This window comes from Xyrauchen texanus, chromosome 8, assembly GCF_025860055.1.
Source record: "Xyrauchen texanus isolate HMW12.3.18 chromosome 8, RBS_HiC_50CHRs, whole genome shotgun sequence".
NCBI lineage: Eukaryota > Metazoa > Chordata > Actinopteri > Cypriniformes > Catostomidae > Xyrauchen > Xyrauchen texanus.
The window spans coordinates 18,367,644-18,392,524 of NC_068283.1; the positions used below are offsets into that span (position 1 = coordinate 18,367,644).

The window sequence follows — 24,881 nt, forward strand, 5'->3', positions numbered from 1 at the left end:
GGCCACTCAGATACCTTTACTTTGTTGTCCTTAAGCCATTTTGCCACAACTTTGGAGGTATACTTGGGGTCATTGTCCATTTGGAAGACCCATTTGTGACAGAGCTTTAACTTCATGGCTGATGTCTTGAGATGTTGCTTCAATATATACACATAATTTTCCTTCCTCATTTTGTGAAGTGTACCAGTCCATCCTGAAGCAACGCACCCCCACAACATGATGCTACAAACCTCATGCTTCACAGTTGGGATGGTTTTTCCTCCAAACATTACTTGGTCATTATGGCAAAACCATTCAGTTTTTGTTTCATCAGACCAGAGGACATTTCTCCAAAATAAGATTTTTGACACCATGTGCACTTGCAATCTGTAGTCCGGCTTTTTTATGTGGTTTTGAATTGGCTACTTCTTTGCTGAGCAGCCTTTCATGTTATGTCAAAGTAAGTCTTGTTTTACTGTGGTTATACACTGGCAGACAAAAGTTTGTAATAATGTACAGATTTTGCTGTTTTGGAAGGAAAATGGTACTTTAATTCACCAAAGTGGAATTCAACTGATCGCCAAGTATATTCAGGACATTACTGATGTAAAAACAGCACCATCAGCACCATCACTGGCTAGCACCCAACTTTTTAAATATCTGTCCCCACTATTAAGTGTTGTTCCATCACCCAGGATACAGAGTCTGGGGCTAAATGAAAGTAAACAGTCTGCACTTATGTCATGGCAGTGATGAGTCCATTAGTCTGATCATTCACCACATGATATTGATGAAATGCCTAATGTTATCAGAAGAGCTACGGCCCTGAATAAACCCCACCTGATCTGTATGTATAAGAGATGCCATAACTTAATTGGTTAGCCAAGATTTTTGACAAAATTTTAACATCTAGCTGGATCAGGGAAATTGGACGATAACTTACACTCGCTTGGATCTTTGTCTTTAAAAATCAGTCGTGTCATGGTTGGCGGAAGCTTTCCATTCTTTAATGATTCCGTATACATTTCTAACAAAAGTGGAGCCGATTCTGTAGCATAAGATCTAAAAAAAATGGCACCGGAGCCTTGCCTGCAAGCAGGGCCTTAATTACCTCACCTAGCTCTTCCAAGGTCATCTCAGTTGTCATTCTCAGTTGTCAGTTTTAGGTAGTTTCTAGTAGTTCCACAAAGTTTCTAATATCTTCATCATAGACGAAGACGTGAATTATAGAGATCAAGATAGAATCCTTTTAAAGTATTATTAATATCAATGGCAAAGGTAAAAATTTCACCACCAGCAGATTTTGCTAAGGGAATGGTTGTAAAAGACTCTCTCTGCTTTATATAGCTAGCCAAAAGCTTCCCTGCTTTGTCCACCAACTCAAAGTATGACTGTCATGCCCTGAATAACCAAAACTCCACTTTCCATGACAAAATAGTATTATATCTGCATTTCAATTGGGTCATTTCCCTGAGGCCATCAGACGACATTCAGTGCTTCAGTTCGGTCTCGGCACTTTTAATATTCCCTTCCAACTCCACGAGTTCTCGTGCTTTGGATTTTTTGATGAATGAGGCATACTGTATGACCCCTAAAAACTGCCTTAAGTGTCTCCCAAGCCCCACCCACAGAGGATACTGAGGATCCGTTGATCTCCATATAAACATTGATTTCAGCCTTTAACATTTGTTGGAATTCAGGATTTTGCAAAAGGGATACATTAAAGCACCAACTATATGATTTCTTTTCTCCATATGTTGCAACACCTCTAAACTCACTAGGGTGTGATCTGTGATTAAGATGTTTCCAATTGAGCAATCAACAGCAGATGAAATGTTGGACTTAGGGATGAGTAATATATACAGACACACACACACACACACACACACACACACACAATTCTAGATTAGAATAAATCTTATGGACTGATGAAAAAAATGTGTAGTCCCTACCAGATGGGTTCAAAAGTCACCAAATATCTGTAGGACCAAGATTTTTTACACATTCTGTGAAGCGTCTACGTTGGCCTAGGTGGCTTGCACGCTTTTACTTCACTATGATCAAGAACGGAGTCCATCAAAAGATTAAAGAATCCTCCCAATAATATATCATGAGGGGTGCCAGCAGCTTGTAACATCCCTTCAAGATATATATATTAAAAAAAAGCCCTGATCATCAACATTAAGTGTGTAAATATTAGCCAAAATCAACTTTTACTCCTGAATTTCTGCTAAAACAACAACAATTATAAATTGCTAATTTGGAACTAGAAAATCACTTCCCATTATATCAAACACAGTTGAAAGCTATTTGGTTAGTTAAATGAATCTTCACATTGTCTTTGTATTTGTTTTTGAGTTGCCACAGTATGCAATAGACTGGCATGTCTTAAGGTCAATATTAGGTAAAACAAAAAAAAGAAACCGCTTCCTCTAGAAACTCATCAGTCAATCATTTTTTTGAGGTATAAAGGCTATACAATGCTTGAAATTGCCAAAAAAAATTATACAAAAAGGTGTATACTACAGTTTCCAAAGTCAAAGGACAACTGGCTCTAACAAGGACAGAAACAGATGTGTAAGAGGTACAATTAAACAAGAGGATAAGTACATCAGAGTCTCTATTTTGAGAAATAGACACCTCACATGTTGACAGCGTCACTGAATTCTACCCACTCAACACCAGTTTCATGTTCAACAGTAGAGAAGACTCAGGGGTGCAGACCTTATGGGAAGAATTGCAAAGAAAGACACTTTTGAAACAGAAAAAAAAAAAAAGAAAAGGTTTGAGAGGGCAAAGAAACAGACATTGGACAACAGATAATTGGAAAAGAGTGTTATGGATTGTTGCATCGTAGATACCAAGGAAAAACTCTGAGAAAACGAAAACTTCGGGATGGTCTCTTTTTATTAGGACTCATCTCTGTAGCCAGCAATACACACACAAACACACACACTGCACGTTCTTCTCTGCTTTTAACAGTGCTACAGCCCACAAACACAGTGCGCCACCGCCCCATACTGGACAAACCCAATACCACCCTTAACATACAACATTTCCCCTCCACTTAACTCAGAGGCAATCCTTTCCCAAGACACAAAAACTTCTAGGACAATTTTACAGTGATTTTGTTTTTTACATCACACAATTCATAACATTCATAATTCAATAGGTTCTAATGTTCTTCTTGATGACACTATTTCTTATGTCACAAAGTCTTTAAGATATGCTGGTGGTTTCCTCGCTCTTACTGAACGTCGTAGACATCCAAAGGATGCACTCTCAGGCTCATTTCTATCTGCAGTTTGAGTCAATTCAGGCATTCTTTGAGCACTGGGTGATTGATTTCTTTGACATCCAGATTTCGAACTCTCAGGCTCCCAGTTATCTGAAGATTCAAGTGTTGCCAACGTACTGAGTGATTCAGGCATTTTAATATCAGCATCCATTGACACAACATCAGAATCATAAGGTTCACCCAGGGCCGCTTGAAAGTCTTTAGTCAGTATCTCTTTTTGTTGTCGACTGAATAATTGATCCACATGACGTCGCACTATTTGGGCACTTCCTACTGCTACTTTATAGGATACAGGTCCTGTGATTTCCTGAATTACTCCCTGCACCCATTTTGGTCCATACCCAAAGTTCCTAGTGTACACCGTATCTCCTACTTCAAAATAGCGAGATTTTGCATGTTGGTCATGTTGCTCTTTTTGAACTTGTTGTTTCAATTCAATTTTGCTGGTGAAGTCAGGATGCATTTTGTCTAGAGTGCATCGCAATTTCCTCCCCATCATCATTTCTGCAGGTGACAATCCCATTGTAGACTGGGGTGTAATACGATAACTAAACAATGCTCTATACAACTTGGTCGCCATAGTGTTCCCAGAACTTTTTTCATGAGGTCCTTAAAAGTTTGGACTGCCCGCTCAGCAAGACCATTAGATGATGGATGATATAGGGCAGAAGTAACATGCGTTATGCCATTTCTAGACATAAATTCTTTGCTCACTTCACTTACAAAACACTGAGCATTATCAGACACCATCATTTCAGGAATGCCATGGGTACTGAAACTCTTTCTGAGGCACTCAAGAGTATTCGCTGTTGTTGCTGAATTTACTGGATATGCCTCAATCCACTTAGAATGGGCATCAACTAAGATTAAAAACATCTTCCCCAGGAATGGACCAGCATAGTCCATATGCACTCTTCTCCATGGCTGTCGTGGCAACTCCCACGGATGAGGTGGTGCACCCACTGGGGCTTTTCTCTGTTCTTGACACACAGTACAAACTTTTACTCGGGCCTCAATGTCAGCATCTAAATTTGGCCACCACAGGTAACTCCTGGCCAGGCCTTTCATCCTTGACATACCTGGGTGAGACTGATGTAGCTGTTCCAGCAACCCGAACGTCCTTGCTCTGGAATGATGATGCGAGCTCCCCACAGCACACATAGTCTTGAACACTGAGCTCTTGTTGTCTCTGTTTATTTGTATTACTGTGATCAGGCCAAACTTTAAACACATACTCACGCACTCTAGAGAGGACAGGATCTCGAGTTGTCAGGTGCTTGATTTGCTCTGATGTCGTCAAAGGACGTACAACACTGTCCAACATCAAGACATAATCCTCCTTCGATTCTGTCTCTGGAATCTATGGAACAGGAAGACGACTGAGGGCATCTGCATTTCCATTGTCCTTGCCAGCTCTATTAGAAATTACATACTCATATGCACCCAACATCACTGCCCATCTCTTTGGGAGTGGCCTTGATTTAAAAAAATGAGGCTTTGTATCACTTGGTACATGAATCTTAGCAGTGGCTCCTTTTAATGTTCCAAGTTCCTCTTTGAAAACGGTTTCATGTTTCCTTAAAATATCTTGCAACAACTCTGAGCTGTCTTTAATTTTACCCACTCTTTCCCAGCTGAGTTCCAGGTCTATAAGCCATGATCGTCCTAATAAATTAGGCCCAGATCCTGCCACCACTACTGCTGTGAGTTCTTTGATAAGCCCTTTGTGTTTGACTTTAACCTAGAACATGCACTGAATGTCCTGTATATGTGTTTAGACTGAGAGAGCTTGGTTTGAGTTCAGCCAAGTTCTTTTTAGCTTCCATAGTCCATCTGTGATAAGACAGTCACACTACATCCAGTGTCAATCTCAAACTTCACTGGGCATTCATTTACAAACAGTGTCTGTGTAATAGGGGGTACATGGGGCTGTGGTGTCTCTAAACTATACATGATCTTAACCCCATTGAGCCTTTGTGGGATCAGCCAGACTGTAAGGTGTGTGAGAAGTGCCCAACAAGACAGCCACATCTATGGCAAGTGCTACAGGAAGTGTGGGGTGAAATGTCACTTGAGTAGCTGGACAAACTGACAGCTAGAATGACAAGAATATGCAAAGCTGTCATTGCTGCACGTGGAGGATTTTTGATTTACATTTACATTTATGCATTTGGCAGATGCTTTTATCCAAAGCGACTTACAGTGCACTTATTACAGGGACAATCACCCGGAGCAACCTGGAGTTAAATGCCTTGCTCAAGGACACAATGGTGGTGGCAGTGGGGATCGAACCAGCGACCTTCTGATTACCAGTTATGTGCTTTAGCCCACTACGCCACCACCACTTGAAGTAGTTTAAGTTTAAACAAAATTCTAATTGTAATTATAATTTTTCACTTTATTAATGTCCTGACAATACTCTGTGATCAGTTGAATGCCACTTTGGTGAATAAAACTATCAATTTATTTCCATATGATCAAAAAGTGTAGATACTTGTCTACCTGTTTCCTCCAGCATCTTCACAAGGTCTTCTGACTTAATCTACATAGACTAAAAATATATTTTTTTTAATTCCAGGTAAAGGCTATAGTAGCTATATGAAAATGACTGGAATTGAATGACACAAGGATTTAAAGAATAAATGAAAGATATCTTTTGTCCACGGCAACTCGCTCATCCTAAGTTTATTTAGTCAGAACAGATATTTCTGTGAGCTTGCTTTTGCACCTATAGGCCTACTTCAGGTAAATTGACCTCATTTAGAATTCAAAGAGCTGTTTACCGTTAAACTAATGACTGGCTCAACACTTCTCTATATCACTTTTTTTTGTTTTATTATTTAATTTGTATTTTTTGCATATTTTTTTGGCAAAGTTGTGTTTATGACTTTTCATTTTTCTAGCTTTGCTGCTATGGTGTACATAGTGCTTTAGAAAGTTAGATTTTGAAACTATAGTTTATATCCTTGTTTTTCCTCCTGGCCCTTTGAGACATAAAAGCAAATACAGACAAAAGTAGAGACGTCTCTCCATTTTGATTATTTCTTTTCATTACTGAAATATACGATTATAAATACAATGAATGGGAGTATAAGACAACACTAATTAATTCCAAGGTTATTTGCCTGACGTGAAAAATAGATATCTGTCCAGTAATCTCTCTAAAATGTTTTTGTTTTTAATTCTTTTTAAATAGTAGTAATCGCAAACGTCTGTTACTGGTCCATGTCGACCAACGCTGAGAAAAATAACAAGTATCACGTGTGCTGCCTCACCAGTGGACTGAACACATGAACATAAAATGCTTGTGATACATGTTTATAGCCATTCCCTTTTGATTCAATCTTCAGTCATTTTACATAGATATGGATATTCTAACTCATATTCTGTTTCAACGGCACTTCAACTATTCGTCCTGCCCGCGTGTTGCACTATTTCGTCGTCGACTCCTATCATGAGGCGGAACCAATTAATGTCATGTGATTTGCAGTCAGGAATAGCTGACGGAGCAGATGTTTTGATTATGATTTGACATTTTAATACATCGTTCTCAAAATGTATTCTGCCGCGACGGAGAGTTTAATAAAGCAGGCAAGGTAAAACTATACATTTACGTTGAAGTCAATATATGCTATCTTAGGTGACTACAGAACTTTAATGCTCACTTCATGGCTTGTCATTTCTGTGGGGAAGGTAAGTTCCTCGCTTCGCCACAGCTATTAATTTATTGAGATCCATACCTTTCAGAGAAATAAAGGAAGAAGAGCTGCAGAAATTTTGTGGGCGCATCTTTAAGCAGCTGCACACTAAAGAACTGGGTGGAGAGACGGTGGACTCCCTCCAGAGACTCCATCTGATTGTATCTGCCACTAAATATGCCAGAGAGTAAGTCACATTCATCTGAAATATACATGTGCACCGCACACAAGATACATTTAAATGAAATTACCCCGCATGTCGTTTCAAACCGTATCGCTTTCTTTGCCTCTTTCATTTTCCATACAATGAAATTGAATGCTGACTGCTCGGACATTCGGCTAAACTTCTGCTTTGGTATTATTACATGGAAGTCATATGGGTTTGGTATATAAGGATGCCACTATTATGTTAAAAGTAATTCACCCAAAAATGAAAATTCTCCCATAATTTACTCACCCTCATGTCTTCCCAGATGTGAATGACTTTCTTTCTTCTGTAGAACACTGAAGGTCCATTCAATGCAAGTGAATAGTGGCCAGAACTTTGAAGCTCCAAAAAGTAAATAAAGGCAGCATAAAAGTAATCCATACGAAACCTGTGGTCAAATCCATGTGTTCTGAATTGATAAGACAGTTGTGGATGAGAAACAAATCAACATTTAAGTCTTCAGTACTATAAATCTCCACTTTTACTTCCACATTCATGCGTATGATGGATAGGCAAGAGAATTTATAGTAAAAATTTACTAATCTGTTTCTCACCCACTCCAATCATCTCGCTTCTAAAAATATAGATTTAACCTCTGGAGTCATATGGATTACTTTTATGGTGCCTTTATGTACTTTTTTGACTTTCTGAGTTCTGATCACCATTCACTTGCATTGTGAGGACCTACAGAGATTAAATATTCTTCTAAAAATCTTAGTCTAAAATCATAAGGGTGAGTAAATGAGGAGAAAATTTTCATTTTTGGGTGAATTATCCCTTTAACATCCCCTACTCCATCAGGCTTCCATCAGATCTGGTGATGAAGCTGCAGATGGTTCTTTGCTCTTCGTCATGCCCAGAGCAGCTTCAGATTCTGTCCTCCTCCATACTGCAGGAGAGCCTCCCCCTTAGCGTACACAGTCTCTGCTCGGATCTCAACCAGGACAGCAGAGCCATCAGCCATCTGGCAAGCGTTGTGCTCACTCAGGTGAGTCAACAGACTTTTCACCATGCTGTTTTATGTTATAGGTTGCTCTTAAGTAATGATCTTACTTTATGCAGGCTGGAAATAAAGAAGATGTGATGCCCCTGTGCCACCATTTGTTGAAAAGTCTTGAGTCTTGGCTGTCCGAGGGGCAGATTTCCAAACATGTGCTTCCCATCCTCTCCAAAATGTTTAGTGTTTTTCCAGAGATTCTCACAGAGGGTAAGCTTCAGTGTGCACTTATTTATTTTTATTATCCTTAAAGCTTACACATAAATAAATTAATTGTACTTTTGAAAATGCGTTTTAAGTGGTGTACACACACACACACACACACACACACACACACACACACACACACACACACACACACACACACACACACACACACACACAAGTCGTTTCAGAATCATGGCTGACTGTGAATTACACATTTGTGCAATAGCATTAGTAACTGAAACTTTTACTTAATGCTGCAAGAAGTCTGCAGTGTGCAGATGGTGCAAGAAGAGTGCACGTTTGTTGATTACATTGCAGTAATACAGTGAGCCTCAGTGGCATGGGTCATATGCCAGTTAATTTTATAGACACTGGGGGAAATCATGATTTTAACATAATTTAGAGAAGACAAAGATGATTACATAAATATGTGGTCACTATATCTAGATCAGGTGAATCTGGTCAGCCGTAAACTAGTGGATTGGTTGCGATACGCAAGTATGCAGCAGGGAGCCTCCATGTCTTCTGGGGGATTTTTCAGTGGACAGAGAACACGTCAGGTAGAGAATGATGTTACTTTTAATTGATCGTCAACCAATAAGCTCAAAGGAATTATATTATGGTACTAATGAACTGATGGACTGTCAACATGTTGTCTCTTCATCAGCCAGCACCTCTGACAGAAGTCGATGGGGTGGTAACAGGGGATTTCTTCACTGTGCTATGTGTGGGACAGAGCTACACTGAGGATCAGTGGATGAATATGTACACTTTCTCCATGATCAAGAGCTGGCTGCTCACTTATGACCGGGATGAGGCCACAAATGCAGAATCAGGTAGTTTGAACAGAATTGATGCGGGCAGAAAGTTTTAGTCCCAAATTTAGTTGAGGTTCAATTGTTTTAGAAGATATCCTGTATCAGAGATATGCTTTGTTTCATGTAGTTCAGACAAGTAACTCAAGATTGGATTTCCATTTTTGCTAGCTCCACTAAAAAGAACGCAGGTCATTATATCACAGCACCAAGGTAAGATGCAAGTCAGAAGTCTGATGAGATCAATCTAAATCCAGTGTGCCTTTTCTCACTTTACAGAATGATTAACTATTCTAACATTCCTCCAATCAGAATAACCAAGCTCTCCTAATCCATGGCCAAATTGACTGCTGTGTATATCAAATTGTTTTTTTTAATCAATGGCTATGTTCGGAATTAAATAATAGTGTTCCACGTACTGCACACTGTGTAGAATATACTGTAAAGAAGGTTAAGTCAAAAGTTTGGTTTACTTTTCATTCTTTATTATTATTATTATTAGCCAGAGGGGAACTGGCCCCACAGTGAGTCTGTGTCACGAACCCCGCTCCTCTGCCCCATCTCCGCTTCCTCGAGCACGCACCCATACACTCCGCGAGCATGCTCGCTTCCCGCTTCCTCGCTCCGCCCCCTTGAGCTCGTACGCTCTGTTTCCTCCCTCACGAGCTCCACGCTCGTTCTGCTATTACTGAGCTCTCGCTCGTAAACTCTCTCCCCCTCTGACTCATGCTCTCGTCTCACTCGCTGCAGCCTGAACATTATGACCACCTGCACTCACGCGCTTCTCAATCACCCCTTTATTATGTACACCTGCACTCGTCCCATCACCTAGTTATTCGTTTCACCTGCACCGCTCGTTTGTTCCCCTATATATATCACAACCCTTTCGTTTCACTCGGGTTGGTTATTGTATGTATTTAGTTCCCGTATCGTTGCCCTGCTAGTCTCGTCTAGTTTTGACCTCCCTACTGTTTTACCTCTTAGCTTGCCAACTTGTTCCCCTGTCTCCGTTCCCACTTGTCCCTAGTTGTTAACTGTTTTCCGTCCTCGACCCTCTTGTTATTGTTATCTTGATTCCCGGCTTTTGACCTCACGCTTCCCACGACTACTCTTCATTGGATTTGCCCCCTTGTTTATGCGTTTGTCTGGACTGCTTTTTTATTTAATAAAGCGGTTTTCAACCAACATTGTGACTGTCTCATCTTGTGTGTGTGTGACCGGGTTACAGAATAACCAACCTCACCGTGAGACAGTCACAATGCGTCACGCGGATGTTTCAGCGCAGCTCACTAGAGCGGAGAGGCACGTCACATTCGGCGCAAGGAGCTACAGTTTGGAGGCAGGACCAAGCTCCACGGCCCAGGGGCAGCAGGTATGTGCGTTGTCTGATTTATGTCACACTGTTTCACCTGTGTCTGCCCCTGAGCCCGTTTATGCCTCCAGCGCATTTCTGGCGCCGTGAGCCTTCAACCCCTGAGAGGTTTGACGGCTCTTCGGACGCTGACCAAGGGGTTTTTCTGCGAGGCAGCGGTTGTGTAACCCATAACCCGCCCTCGGCATTATGGACCCAGCGGCCCAACTTCGTGGGTTTGCGTCAGGGAGCCAAACCGTGGAGGCTTATATTATGGATTTTTGTGTCCTGGCGTACCAGGTGAATTTTAATGAGGTGGCTCTGAAGACCATTTTTCAATGTGGTCTGAATGAGCCAACCTCATCATTAATGCCTGGTGGTCGCTGCCCCTTAACCTGGCTCAGTTTATTGACCTCGCCCTACTGTACTCTGGTTCCTCGTTCACTGTGGGGAGGCAGACACTGAACCAGCGCTCCACACCAAGACCCCGTCTCGAAGCCTACCACGGCCCCAGTCCGAGGCCTGTCACGGCCCCAGTCCCTAAGCCTGACACGGCCCCAGTCCCGAGGCCTGTCACGGCCCCAGCCTCGAAGCCTGGCACGACCAGCGAGCCGGCGCCCATGCCCGCCCACGACCAGCGAGCGGCGCCCATGCCCGCCACGACCAGCGAGCCAGCGCCCATGCCCGCCCACGACCAGCGAGCCAGCGCCCCTGCCTGCCACGGCCGGTGAGCCAGCGCCCATGTCTGCCACGGTCAGCGAGCCAGCGCCTGTAGCCTCGACCCCCTGAGCCAGCGCCTGTAGCCTCGACCGTCCCCATGGCCACGTCCCTGTTGGCCGAAGACGTAAGAGAAGGAAGAGGGCCCCTTCTCCCCAGTCTCGTCTGGTGCTCAAGACCTCTGCTCCGCCCTCAGAGTCTCCCACGGCTCTGCAGACCTCTGCTCCGCCCTCAGAGTCTCCCACGGCTCTGCAGACCTCTGCTCCGCCCTCAGAGTCTCCCACGGCTCTGCAGACCTCTGCTCCGCCCTCAGAGTCTCCCACGGCTCTGCAGACCTCTGCTCCGCCCTCAGAGTCTCCCACGGCTCTGCCGGGTTCTGCTCCGCCCTCAGAGTCTCCCACGGCTCTGCGGGTTCTGCTCCGCCCTCAGAGTCTCCCACGGCTCTGCCGGGTTCTGCTCCCCCTCAGAGTCTCCCACGGCTCTGCCGGGTTCTGCTCGCCCCTCTGAGCCCTCCCGGGCTCCGCCTCCACGAGTCTCCAAGGGCCCCTCCACGAGCCTCCTAGGGCTCCTCCTCCACGAGCCTCCCAGAGCTCTACCCCTCAAGTCCCTCAGGGCTCCACCCCTCAAGCCTCTCACGGCTCAGCCTCTCCGAGTCTCTCAGGGCTCCATCCCTCGAGTCTTTCATGGCTCCACCCCTCAAGCCTCTCACGGCTCGCCTCTCGAGTCTCTCAAGGCTCCATCCCTCGAGTCTTTCATGGCTCCACCCCTCAAGCCTCTCACGGCTTCGCCTCTCGAGTCTCTCAAGGCTCCATCCCTCGAGTCTTTCATGGCTCCACCCCTCAAGCCTCTCACGGCTCGCCTCTCGAGTCTCTCAGGGCTCCATCCCTCGAGTCTTTCATGGCTCCACCCCTCAAGCCTCTCACGGCTCCGCCTCTCGAGTCTCTCAGGGCTCCATCCCTCAAGCCTCTCACGGCTCGCCTCTCCGAGTCTCTCAGGGCTCCATCCCTCGAGTCTTTCATGGCTCCACCCCTCAAGCCTCTCCACGGCTTCGCCTCTCGAGTCTCTCAGGGCTCCTCCGCCTCTCAGGGCGTCCCCTCTCGAGTCTTTCATGGCTCCACCCCTCAAGCCTCTCACGGCTCGCCTCTCCGAGTCTCTCAGGGCTCCTCCGCCTCTCAGGGCTCCGCCCCTCCGAGTCTCTCAGGGCTCCTCCCCCTCTCAAGCCTCTCAGGGCTCCCCTCTCGAGTCTTTCAGGGCTCCTCCTCCTCTCAAGCCTCTCAGGGCTTCGTCTCTCGAGTCTTTCAAGGCTCCCCCCTCAAGCCTCTCGAGCCTCCCAGGGCTCGGCCACTAGAGGCTCCTATGGCTCTGCCTCCCGAGCCTCCTACGGCTCCCCCTCCAGAGCCTCCTACGGCTCCACCTCCCGAGCCTCCCAGGGCTCGGCCACTAGAGGCTCCTATGGCTCTGCCTCCCGAGCCTCCTACGGCTCCCCTCCAGAGCCTCCTACGGCTCCACCTCCCGAGCCTCTCATGGCTCTGCTCCCAAAGACTCCAGAGCTTCCTAGGGCTCCGCCTCTTGAGCCTTCCACGGCTCCACCACCCGAGCCTCCTACAGCTCTGCTCCCTAAGACTCCAGAGCCTTCTAGAGATTCACCTCTCGAGCCTCCTACGGCTCCGCCTCTCGAGCCTTCCACGGCTCCACCACCCGAGCCTCCTACGGCTCTGCTCCCTAAGACTCCAGAGCCTTCTAGAGATTCGCCTCTGGAGCCTCCTGCTGGCTCCGCCTCTAAAGCCTCCCTTGGCTCCACCTCCAGAGCCTTCCAGGGCTTCACCTCTGGAGCCTCCTACGGCGCCACCTCCCCGGCTCTGCCTCCAGAGCCTACCAGGGCTTCACTCCTGGAGCCTTCTACAGCGCCACCTCCCACGGCATCACCTCCCCGGCTCTGCCTCCAGAGCCTACCAGGGCTTCACTCCTGGAGCCTTCTACAGCGCCACCTCCCACGGCGTCACCTCCCTCGGCTCTGCCTCCAGAGCCTTCAGGGCTTCACCTCTGGAGCCTCCTACGGCGCCACCACCATGGGCTCCACTTCCTGAGCCTTCCAGGCCTTACGCCCCTAAAGCCTCCTTCGGCTCCACCTCCAGAGCCCACCAGGGCCTCGCCCCTGGGGCCTCCTGCGACTCCACCTCCCTCGGCTCCGTCTCCTGAGCCTTCCTCGGCTCTGCCTCCGGAGCCCCCGAGCCTCCCTCGGCGCCGCCTCTTCTGTCTCTCAATTCCCCGCCTGCCGAGTCTCTCACGGCTCCGCCTTCCAAGGCTCAGTCTCCCAAGTCCTCCACGACTCCGCCTTTCACGGCTCCGCCCCTGAAACCTTTCCTCACTGGGTCTTGCCTGCTCCCCTTGTTACCGTTCCTCTACCTGTCCTGTGGCCTCTTCCCTGGCCTCCGGACCCTATTCCTGTCCGGTGGTCACCTTCCAGACCCCGGACCCAGTCCCTGTCCTCCAGTCGCCTTCCAGACCTCCTGACCCAGTCTCTGCCCTATGGCTGCCCCCTAGACCTCCCGACCACCCGCCTGTCCACTATGTTCCCCCTGACCTTGCCTTGAACTGCCCGTTGACCCCCATGGACTGTTTCATTCCCCTTTTGTGCCTTCTGTCCCCTCGAGCTCACACGCTCGTTCTGTCCCCTCGAGCTCACACGCTCGTTCTGTCCCCTCGAGCTCACACGCTCGTTCTGTCCCCTCGAGCTACGCAACCCAGCGTGGCCGTCAGGAGCCGTCCTATTCAGAGGGGAGTACTGTCACGAACCCCGCTCCTCTGCCCCATCTCCGCTTCCTCGAGCACGCACCCATACACTCCGTGAGCATGCTCGCTTCCGCTTCCTCGCTCCGCCCCCTTGAGCTCGTACGCTCTGTTTCCTCCCTCACGAGCTCACTGCGCTCGTTCTGCTATTACGAGCTCTCGCTCGTAAACTCTCTCCCCCTCTGACTCATGCTCTCGTCTCACTCGCTGCAGCCTGAACATTATGACCACCTGCACTCATGCGCTTCTCAATCACCCCTTTATTATGTACACCTGCACTCGTCCCATCACCTAGTTATTCGTTTCACCTGCACCGCTCGTTTGTTCCCCTATATATATCACAACCCTTTCGTTTCACTTTCGGGTTGGTTATTGTATGTATTTAGTTCCCGTATCGTTGCCCTGCTAGTCTCGTCTAGTTTTGACCTCCCTACTGTTTTACCTCTTAGCTTGCCAACTTGTTCCCCTGTCTCCGTTCCCACTTGTCCCTAGTTGTTAACTGTTTTCCCGTCCTCGACCCTCTTGTTATTGTTATCTTGATTCCCCGGCTTTTGACCTCACGCTTCCCACGACTACTCTTCATTGGATTTGCCCCCTTGTTTGTACGTTTGTCTGGACTGCTTTTTTATTTAATAAAGCGGTTTTCAACCAACATTGTGACTGTCTCATCTTGTGTGTGTGTGACCGGGTTACAGTCTGGTTATTTTTCTCCATTAACCAACATCTTTTGGAGTTTTGTGTTCCTTGCCACAGTTGCCTTCGGCTTGCTCACTGGGGTTATAAATACAATTATTATTTAATTATTTACTTAATTATTTTTATACACAATTTACAATCATATTTTAAATTAAACTACACAATGATGACTCTTAAGATTTTATAGATACTAGTTTTATTTTCTGTTTAAGCATGATTTACGTTTGTAATCTTTAATCGCACACTGAGCTCGTAAATAATTGTTCAGTTTGCACATATCTATTTTAAGGGGTAAAGGCGAGTGAAATACTCGCACTGTAGAGCCTGCTATGTCTCCACGGTAACGCGCTCAACAAGCCACGTGATAAGATGCGCAGATCGCCAGTCTCAGAAGCGGAGGCAGCTGAGATTTGTTCTCCGCCACCCGGATTGAGGCGAACCAGTATGCCACCATGAGGACCTAGAGCATATTGGGAATTGGGCATTCCAAATTGGGGAGAAAATAATATATAAAAAAAAATGTTTAAACACAGTGTAGGTCCTCCTCATGCTGCCACGTTCCAAGATCAAATTTTCCCCCATTCTGATTGTTGATGTGAACATTATCTGAAGCTCCTGACCCATATCTGCATGATTTTATGCACTGCTGCATATGATTGGCTGATTAGATAATCGCATGGATGATTGTTGGTGCCAGACGGGTTGGTTTGAGTATTTCTGTAACAGATGATCTCCTTGGATTTTCACACACAACAGTCTCTAGAATTTACTTTGCCAAAACAAAAATATTCAGTGAGGGGCAGTTCTGCTGTTTTGGTGGCAAGAGGGGTACTTAAACAATATTAGGCAGGTGGTTTTAATGTTGTGGCTGATTGGTGTATGATTATTTCCTTCATGACTGCTTTTGTGGTCCAACATGTGTATTAAAAAAAAGTAATACATTTTTAGTTTTGTCAAGAAGTTACAAATTTAAATTTCTCTTTGAAGTAATTTCAAGCATTTAAGCATTAGCCTTTAGATCAAAATGTTTTTTAAGATCATGAGAAACAATTCATTCATGTTACGATTCCTGGTTGTCTGCCCCGTGTTTCTCTTGTCACCTGTCATGAACTACATTTCCCACAATTCCTGGCCCTCATCACTGCAGGCACCCAATCATTGTTCTCACCTGTTTGTCGTTTGATCATCACTTCCCTGTGTATTTAAACCCTGTTTGTCCCTCCATTCCTCTGTCGATTGTTGTTTGTGGATGTTAGGAAGTAGAAGTCTTGCCTTGTTTCACCCAGTTTGTGTACCCTTGATGTTTTCATGTTTTTGGTTTCATTTTCCCCTCGTGGACGTTTCCTTTGTTCCTGTCTGATTTGTTTTCACTTTGATCAATAAACACCCGCATTTAGATCCTCACTCCTCATCTGCCTCCTCCTGCTAAACGTCACAATTCAAGTGTGTCCACACTTTTGACTGGTAGTCTACTATACAAATAGTAGGATTGTATGCCATTCCGAACATGCCCTCTCTTCTGGGTGTCTTTTAATAGCCTTTCTGTTATTTACAGATAGTTGGTGATCAAAAAGTAAAAAATAAAAATTAATTTGAATCATACATTGCATGGATGAGGGGAAAACCGCTGTGCAACTTCTCTCGTTAATGTACTATGGGCACATTTAACCTTAAACATTTGCTCTCAGAATTGCTGGTTCTCTTAAAGAGACAGTACAATTTTAGTGCTTGTTATGCATATGAATGTAAATAGTACAAGTGCATATAAACAAACATGCAACAAAAGCCTCTTTTCCTTAACAGATCCATTTGTTGGTGACAACGTGAGAGGTAAACATTGGAGCGAGTGCACTATATGGAGGATGGTTGCATATTCCAGTTTTACGACTGTTTTATTCTCTGGTTTTACTCCGCTAATACACAGAAAAGAGACAACCCATGATGCAAAGGCAAGAGGTTTTCCATAATGATGTCTTGTGTATACCACTGGACACAAACATGCAGAAAGATCAAAGTTCCAAGGCTAGCTAAAAAGGATATTTATTGACAAAATTTTATGAAAATTGTATTTGAGAAAACGAGATTTATAAGCAAGTAAAGTAACTTCCTTGACGAAAAAGGCGTGTAGAAAATAAATGTTGGCTACAATCCTAGTTAAACCATTATAATAAAATCATGAAGATACACTAAACGAGTCATCACATACTAAAGCCATGCCACCAGCAAAGTGGAGTAGGTTAGCTAACCGTGCCGAGAATTCCGGGCAGAGAACGGTTTATAATCGTGCTGTGCCGAACCATCCTCAAGTGGAAATGCTACTTAATTGTTCCATACTGTGCTCAGAACCATTCGGCCCGATGATGGAAAAGAGGCTATTATGTAGTAATGTAGTAAGTGTAATAAATGTTTAAATACATAAATTTTTAGCAGCATAATCATACATTATGAAATATTTAAACTTCAGAAAACAAATATATTTTTCAAATAGGCCCATGCCACATCTATCCAAGAAATGTTTTTTTTGCATAGTAGATTTGATGTAGTAGCACTTAACTTATTATTTTTATAATAGAATAATTACATAATTGTCATATGTGTAATTCTATTTTCATATTTACATTCCAACCTGTTTCCAATATTTTGTTTAAAGTGTGTATAAAATTTGAAACGGTGACAAAAGCTTGTGTCATGATTAAAAATGTAATTCATAAATTGATAGAATGTGATCAAGTGATTCAAGTGTGTCCAAACTTTTGACTGGTATTGTACTTCAAAAATGGAATGATAGAATACCATTCTGAACATGCCCTCTCTTATGGGTGTCCAGTCAACCCTGAATGCCAAACCCTGAAGTTCAGACGCCACTGAATAAGGTGCTTGTCGGAGCCATGCTTTGGGTGTTATTCTGTATTGTGCTGTAATTTGCTGTGCTGTTGATGCAGATGATCGCTCCGAGTTGGACAGTTCAGTGATGTCTATGGTGTCGGCCACATCCTCCTCCAGCAGACTGCTTCCTCCCAAAGAGAGACTTAGAGAGAAGGCTTTCGAGTACTGCCAGCGGCTCATTGAGCAGAGCGACCGCAGTGAGTACATCACACAAATTTATCAGCTTTTGCCGAATGATTATTTGCAAAATTATGTTATGCTACTAAATATTTTGAATCGTTTTTATTTCCATCTCATAATTTTTTAATACAGAGGCCCTAAAAAGGACGGATACAGAGCTACAGAAAGCAGTGAGCACCATATAATTTTTTTTTTTACGAGCAATATTTTTCACAGTCGATGTAAAATTCTCTTTGCAACCAATTTTACTTTTGTAATCGGATGCATCTCTGGGTGAATCAGGATATTTGACCAAAATAAATAAAGTAAAAAAATAAATAATAAAAGAGTAGAGCAGGGCTTCATTCATCAGGAATTTATTGGATTGTAAAAAGTGGGTGTTACATACCAGAATGGGGCCAGTTAATTGGAAGGCAGGGGTTGAAAAGAGGGATTCATGACATCAGCTGAAAAGTAGTTTCGAAGGCTGAGCTTATTAAATGTATTAAAAGTTATTAAAATAATATAAGAAGATCATGAAGATTACATAGCGAACTTGCATTAAAAAATAAATGGGGTACATTTTTTTCATGTTTACAAATATGTATTGTACAAACACTATTTCCAGTTAACATCATCTTCATATTTGTTCATGAAATATGGGTTTGGTTGTCTCCATGATAAAAATATGTACAGCAAGTTAATTAGAGCACATTATCGTTTATCTGTTGTACAGTGCATTGTTGAGTCAGTGTCAATAATGGACATCATCTGTGGTGAAGACCCCTCCTATGTGTACCGTGCATTCCCATGTATCAAAGCCCTGTACGGAAGACTGAATGGAGACCTAGCCCATGCTCGAGCTCTGCTGCCTATCGCTCAGTTCTACCTCAACCACAGTGAGTGATCCCCATCCAAAGTCTCTGCCACATACAGCAGGCCTAAGTTGTATTAATAAGTGTCTGCGCACTCTATTATCAGGTGAGACGGCCGCGGTGGACTCAGAGGCCGTGTTCCGCAAGCTCTTCAGCAACTGTCCTACTGAGCAGTTCAATGAGCCCATGCTCGCCTTTGAGTTCATTCAGTTCTGTCTTCTCAATGCCAGTGTGCTGCAGGACAGAGTCGCCAACTACAGGCAGAGCTTCCCCAACCTCCTAAAGGTAATCTCTCATTCTCTGCTAAAGGATAGTTTAACCAAAATTGTTCCATGTCTTCTGCGGAACACAAAAGAAAGAATTTGGATGTCCTTTTTGTTTATTGCTATACAATGGTAGTTTATAGGTTTGGTTTGAAAGTTGGTAGGGACATATTGCAAGCTTGTTTAAATCAATCAGTTTTAATGATTGTACCTAAGATACAAATGGAAATCCACCTGTGTAATCTCCAGAGAATGATTAAAAAAGCCATTATACAATAATTACAAACAACTGTGATTGGTGCATCCTGAACAGTGCTGAGAAAAGTAACAATGCCACGTGAAAACGCCCTTACTGTATATGCGCCACTTCGCATGTTATTGTCCAAAACGTTGTTTTGCAATAACTTACACATGATACTGAGAATTTTTAATAGTAATTTAAATTCAAATAAAAACATTATAACGTTGAAGTATTTTATATGGGTTAAAATTGCCCAACTGTTGGTCGGGACACTTTCGATTTTCTGAAAGTTGGTTGGGACATGTCCCTATCATCCCTACCTAAATCTATGCCCATGCAGTTGAAGGATCATTACATGGCCAGTGCCAGTGCTAAAAACTAATCAATGTTTTCTGTCAGTGTTTTCATGTGGAGTTCAAAGTGGTGAATCATGTAAGTAGGGCAAAAGTGGATCGCCACTACTAATATTGGGGAGGATGAGGGTTTAAGAGATTTAATGCTCATTGCAATAAACATGCAAACTACAGGGACTAGGTATTTCAAGGAGTCAACCTCCCACTTCGTCTTTACATTTATTTACTTGAATTGGTGCAAACTTAGAACATTTCTTTATATGTGGAATACTTTGTTTGGAAAATATTAATAAAACATTTTACATATTGTTTTCTTTTCTAAGAAGGAACTAAATGCATTTTGACAGAAAAAGAAGTAAATATAGAGCCACATTTAAGCACTTTTGTAATCTGCGATTAACTATGAAACATCATGTGATTAACCACAATTAAATATTTTAATTGACTGACAGCACTACTTATTTTTCTTCTCAATATATAGAATAGAAAGAGCAATATATTAAACTGTAGGCACTGCACTTTACCCCTAGTTCTTAGCTTGGAACTGCCCAGGATTGATCACTGAGTTCGTTGAGCTGCTCCCATCACTGGTAGCTCCTGGTACAGCTATTGAGCTACTGCACACACTCCTGGATCTGCCCTGCTTAGCTGCAGCCTTGGACCTCCAGCACAGGTACATCAATTAACCTAGTTACATATTAGCATTTTAACTTGTGTTTTCTGTTTTCGTGAAATCTACTTGAGTAATATGTGTCGTTGAATCTGTCACTGTGGTTTACATTTTTGTTACTGTGACTGCATTTTGTAAACTGTCATTCATCTTTTTTGGTAATATGATTAGGCTAGTAAATGTAAACTTGAAATAGGATAAAAAGTAATAAAAGTTGACTGTGGTGCGAATCAGAGTGCAATGTAATGCCATTTCAGATCAGCATGCTATCAGGCTATGGACCGCACCACATGGGACCAGCAGGGGGCGAAGCTGGCTGCTTGTCTTGATGCTTTCCGCCAGCCGTCATATAGGGGGCTCTTTCTCTACATCCTCAGACCTGAGGCTGGTACGGGTGACACAATAGACAGGTGAAATATATATTTAAAATGTTTCCCAACAAAGCATAAAGGCATGTAATGGCAAACTGATTTAACTGAATTTGCGCTTGTAAATGATTACATATGACTATTGTGATAACTAGGAATAAACACTAAATATTCCCATATTGTGATTGCCTCGCAGGTTAAAAATGCTTCATGAGATTCTGGCTGACATGGCAGAGAGTCCTCGTGTTGTTCGGTGTGCTCAGGTCGTCCCTGTGCTTCTGCACGTCTACTTCAACGCTGTTGCTAAGGTAACGGTCACGCATGGCCTCTACAGTAACTAAATAAGAGGTCTAACCCTTTAAAAGACCATATACTGTTAGTGCAAAGAATGAATGTTTGCTTCGTTTTTTTTTAATGCAATACATGGAAAATGACAAAGTAATTTGTTCCAGTTTTTCTTCATTGTGTGCTATTTTATAGATAGCTGATGAGAAACTGATTAACCAGCTGCTGCTGGTGCTGCTGGAGAGAAGCAGTCTGCTCTACGACATCAAGACATTTAATGCTGAGGTCCAAAAGTAAGGCATCTCTTCTTTAGTGTATCTTGGCCCCTTTTGTGAGACACCAGCTCTGTTCTGGAACCTTGTGAGCTGCCTCTTTGTCTATTGACTATATGGGCAGCATCTTAACTAATATATCATAATACATCATAACAACAACAAAAAAGGTTGTTTAGGTGGACAGTCACCTTGACATTACACAATGTAAATGTATTTTTGTGGTACAGAGTGTTTAGCACTCACCTGCAGGCACTGTGCAAACTCCATCCTCCACTGATTGTGGATCAGTCAAGAGAGCTACTAGACTTTGTAGGCTCCCCTGCCAACATTTACAGTAAAGAGGACATCTACACACATGTGGTGAGGATAAGAAGTGCTCCATGATCATAGTTAGTTATAATAGTATAAGTTTTTTTTTTTATTATTTGTGACTGTATTTGATGCGTGTGCTCAGGTGTGGGTGATTGGGGAGTACCTGTCGGTATCGTATGACTCTCGCTGCACTGTGGAGCTAATCACTTCTTTCTTCGAGAGTTTGGAGGCGGTGCTGTTTGAGATCACACAGGTGCGACAGTCTACCTGCCCATCGAGTTTCTCTCCTCGCCTTATCACTGTGCTCATGACTACCCTGGCTAAACTGGCGACACGCAGTCAGGACCTCATCCCCAGGTACAGCAACCTGCTTTGCAATCCAACTCTCTATTATTTAGCAAAAACAACTGGCTGACTGTACATTTTCCTGCTTATTACATGGCTACCGACCAAATAAATACATAAACAGACATAGAATATTGATTTGCACTGAAATCGTGTAATTATGTGAGAACAGCTAAAATCCACCTCTGGTTTGCGTCAGAGTTCTGTTGGTGTTTATTTTGTGGACATAACCATCTCATTATCCAGCCTATTACAAGACTACTGGCCAAATAAATGCACATGAAACATTGATTTGAGTTGAAATAATTGTATTAGCTTACTAATACAATTACGAAAGTAGGAAAGATGGCTCGCAATACCTGGATGAGTGGTCTGATATAAGGATGTGCGGTTGTTACTTATATATATCAGACCACTAGATGGCGCCATTGACCAATCAGAATAGTGTATCGCAGAGAGCCATTTAATACAGATTAATAATGCAAGACATCATATCAGTTATCAGCCATAACATAAATTATCCTCTTGTGTTACAGACCAAAATTTCTATATATCCTTAATTCACATCCTCACTCTTTTTGTTTCTGTATTTCTCTCAGAGCATCACTCTTCCTGTCTAAGGTGCGGTTGTTTGCCCACAGTAGCCCTGTAATGGCATGCTACAGTGAGGAGGACACTGAAGAGATCATCACTCGAGCTCATGAACTTATTAACTTGCTCAGGTTACCAAATGTGGCTCAGTTTATCCTGGCCTCTTCAGCTGGAGGTGACAGTCCCCGCTGGCACAGAGACACCAACGCCTCACTTCCTCAGGGCATGAGGGCGGTCAGCAGACTCCTCCATAGACAGTCTAGCTTCCTGCCCACATAAAGCCTGCCTAGGAAGCTGTTTTCTAAATAACTATGTGTAATAATGAGAGAAAGACTCTTTCTATAAGATTAAAAGTGGGGGGTGAAAGAACAAGATATGAAAGCACAACACTCACTTCATCATGAGTTTCAGTTCTGCCGAGCACAGGCTTGCCCTGTGAACTATTGTTCACTGACAAACATGGGATCAAGACACGACAGATTTATGATTTATTCCTTGATTTATTCAAATGATTGTCATAGACAAATGTAAATTATGTAAATTAAATCAACAATGTATGTGTGCCACTTGTGATTAGAAACAAAACAATAAAAACTTTTAAATTTCAGTTAAAAGTCAGTTATCTTGATAGTCTTCATCAGTCAAAAATACAAAATAGGTATAAAATGAAGACAGATTAGGAAAAGTTCACCCAAAACTGAATTATATCATGTGCACTTTCAAACTTCCAGGTATATGGAAGATCCAAGGGTTGTAGGCTTCACTGACGTCAAACCTGAGGCAAAACTGTGCACCAAGTTTTAATATATGCATGTGCGGTGATAGTTGAGAAGATTTTCAGTAAATAATGATCTGAATTTCTGTCTGTTCCTCACATAAAGCTATCATATAGCCTCACAAGTCTTGGAATACCCACCTTTTTCCTTGGGGTCTTACTGGGGAAAGAATGAGGGTGGGACTTGTGCAGGAAGTCGGTCTATAGCATTCCCTAGCTCTGGCTACAGTCATTTTAAACCATGTTTACAGCTGCTAATAAGACACGTTTCGGATGATCAACAAATGGTCAGCGCTAAATATAGTTGTAAACATGTGCAAAATGTTTTGTGACATACAGAGGTAGTCAAAACATCACATTTGATGTTTAAAATGTCGTCCTGAGGTGAAGCACCACCTCTTACCTGTTATTCACCCGCCGAACAAAAGTTAAAATTTACATGCGGATTTAAAACGAAATTACCATTCTATCGAAAAACTTGAAAAAGCGATTACATACCCAAGGATGAGAACTTCTTGCTTCTTCCCTAGCATGTTGGTCTGATTTGAACATACAAGATGACAAACACACATCTGAAGCTGAACTAATACAGGTGGACGTATGCCGCAACAACAGCTGTGTTTACTTGACAAAGGAAGTAGCACCCATATTTCTCGCTAAGCAGCACGGGACATAAGAAAAAGGTGCATAGTAAACAAGTCCTATGAACTACTTTTATGGTGCATCATAAATATGAAAATGTCTCCTTTTGTGCTACACGGATAAAGTGACAGTTTTGTGTGAACTATCCCTTTAACACATTTTTCAGGTGCTTTTTGTCAAATTAATGTGGAATTATGACAAAACGAGTCAATCTAATTTTTACATTCATAGTCAGTGCTAAAATACAATTTGTTTTTGTTGTATACAATCTTAAAATATACATAAAATATCATCTAAAGCACAACTGCAGTTGCTGGATACAAGGCATTCATTGAACTGAGCATAGCTTGGCAACAAATGTGAACACATCAAGAACTGCCACAGAATAAGCAGCACTTGTCGTTTCAAGTAACATTGAAAATGACAAGTTATAGTTGCAAGATCTTTTGTTCCTCTGCACAAGAATTTAATCAGAATTCACTTTTTGTAAAGTAAAAAAACTCTTACTGGGATTTACAAAAAGGTTGTACATCCAAGATAGTTTCAAAAGTCAGCAAGAGCTGTTGTGAAATATAAAGCATGACTGGTTCTCTATAAAAATAGTAGATCTGTGGGAGTTGAATTGAACTTTGTGGAATTTTTAATCACATGTGGATCATCACAGTATCTACTCTGCCTTTCCACAATCCTACAACCTCAGAGGGATAAGGAAACATTGTGCAACAATTAGAAAGTAACTTTTTAGGTTACTACAAAATCACAGTAGTAGAAATACTTCAACATAATTTCTGCTCAATGCCATTAACTGTCAATAAATTAACTTATATCATAAGCGCTAACTGAAAATCAAGTTAATAAAAGTAAAGGTGGTATATGCATCTCTATTAAAAGATGGAATTTTATTTTGATAGTGTCATCTAAAGATTTGTCTGTAAACACTGACAAATTTGTCTGTTAAAATAGACTAGCCCGAAGGTGCTGAGCTATTAACACACTTTTTTTTCTTGAAGATTAGGATGAAATAATTCTATATAAAAACAGATTTGAGAAAAACAGTACTAGGACAAACCCATCTATGATTAATA

General features: G+C 42.9%; 1 protein-coding gene across 5 annotated transcripts; it reads left to right on the forward strand.

Annotated features, from left to right (window-relative positions):
- Nucleotides 1–6,758: 6,758 nt before the first annotated feature.
- Nucleotides 6,759–24,865, forward strand: LOC127647689 (AP-5 complex subunit zeta-1-like). Of its 5 annotated transcripts, XM_052132103.1 has the most exons (18): nucleotides 6,759–6,873; nucleotides 7,025–7,162; nucleotides 7,985–8,171; nucleotides 8,246–8,390; nucleotides 8,835–8,947; nucleotides 9,055–9,223; nucleotides 9,374–9,415; nucleotides 17,699–17,839; nucleotides 17,955–17,992; nucleotides 18,538–18,700; nucleotides 18,783–18,961; nucleotides 20,064–20,206; nucleotides 20,461–20,613; nucleotides 20,768–20,879; nucleotides 21,052–21,149; nucleotides 21,359–21,491; nucleotides 21,586–21,800; nucleotides 22,388–24,865. In XM_052132103.1, the coding sequence occupies exons 1-18, from the start codon at nucleotides 6,833–6,835 to the stop codon at nucleotides 22,656–22,658; spliced, it is 2,481 nt and encodes an 826-aa protein (XP_051988063.1). In that variant the 5' UTR covers nucleotides 6,759–6,832; the 3' UTR covers nucleotides 22,659–24,865. The 5 variants fall into 5 exon arrangements, with proteins under 5 accessions (XP_051988063.1, XP_051988064.1, XP_051988065.1 ...); XM_052132104.1 differs by lacking the exon at nucleotides 9,374–9,415 and having other exon boundaries at nucleotides 22,388–24,863; XM_052132107.1 differs by lacking the exon at nucleotides 6,759–6,873 and having other exon boundaries at nucleotides 7,062–7,162; nucleotides 8,079–8,171; nucleotides 8,840–8,947; nucleotides 22,388–24,862.
- Nucleotides 24,866–24,881: the final 16 nt, after the last annotated feature.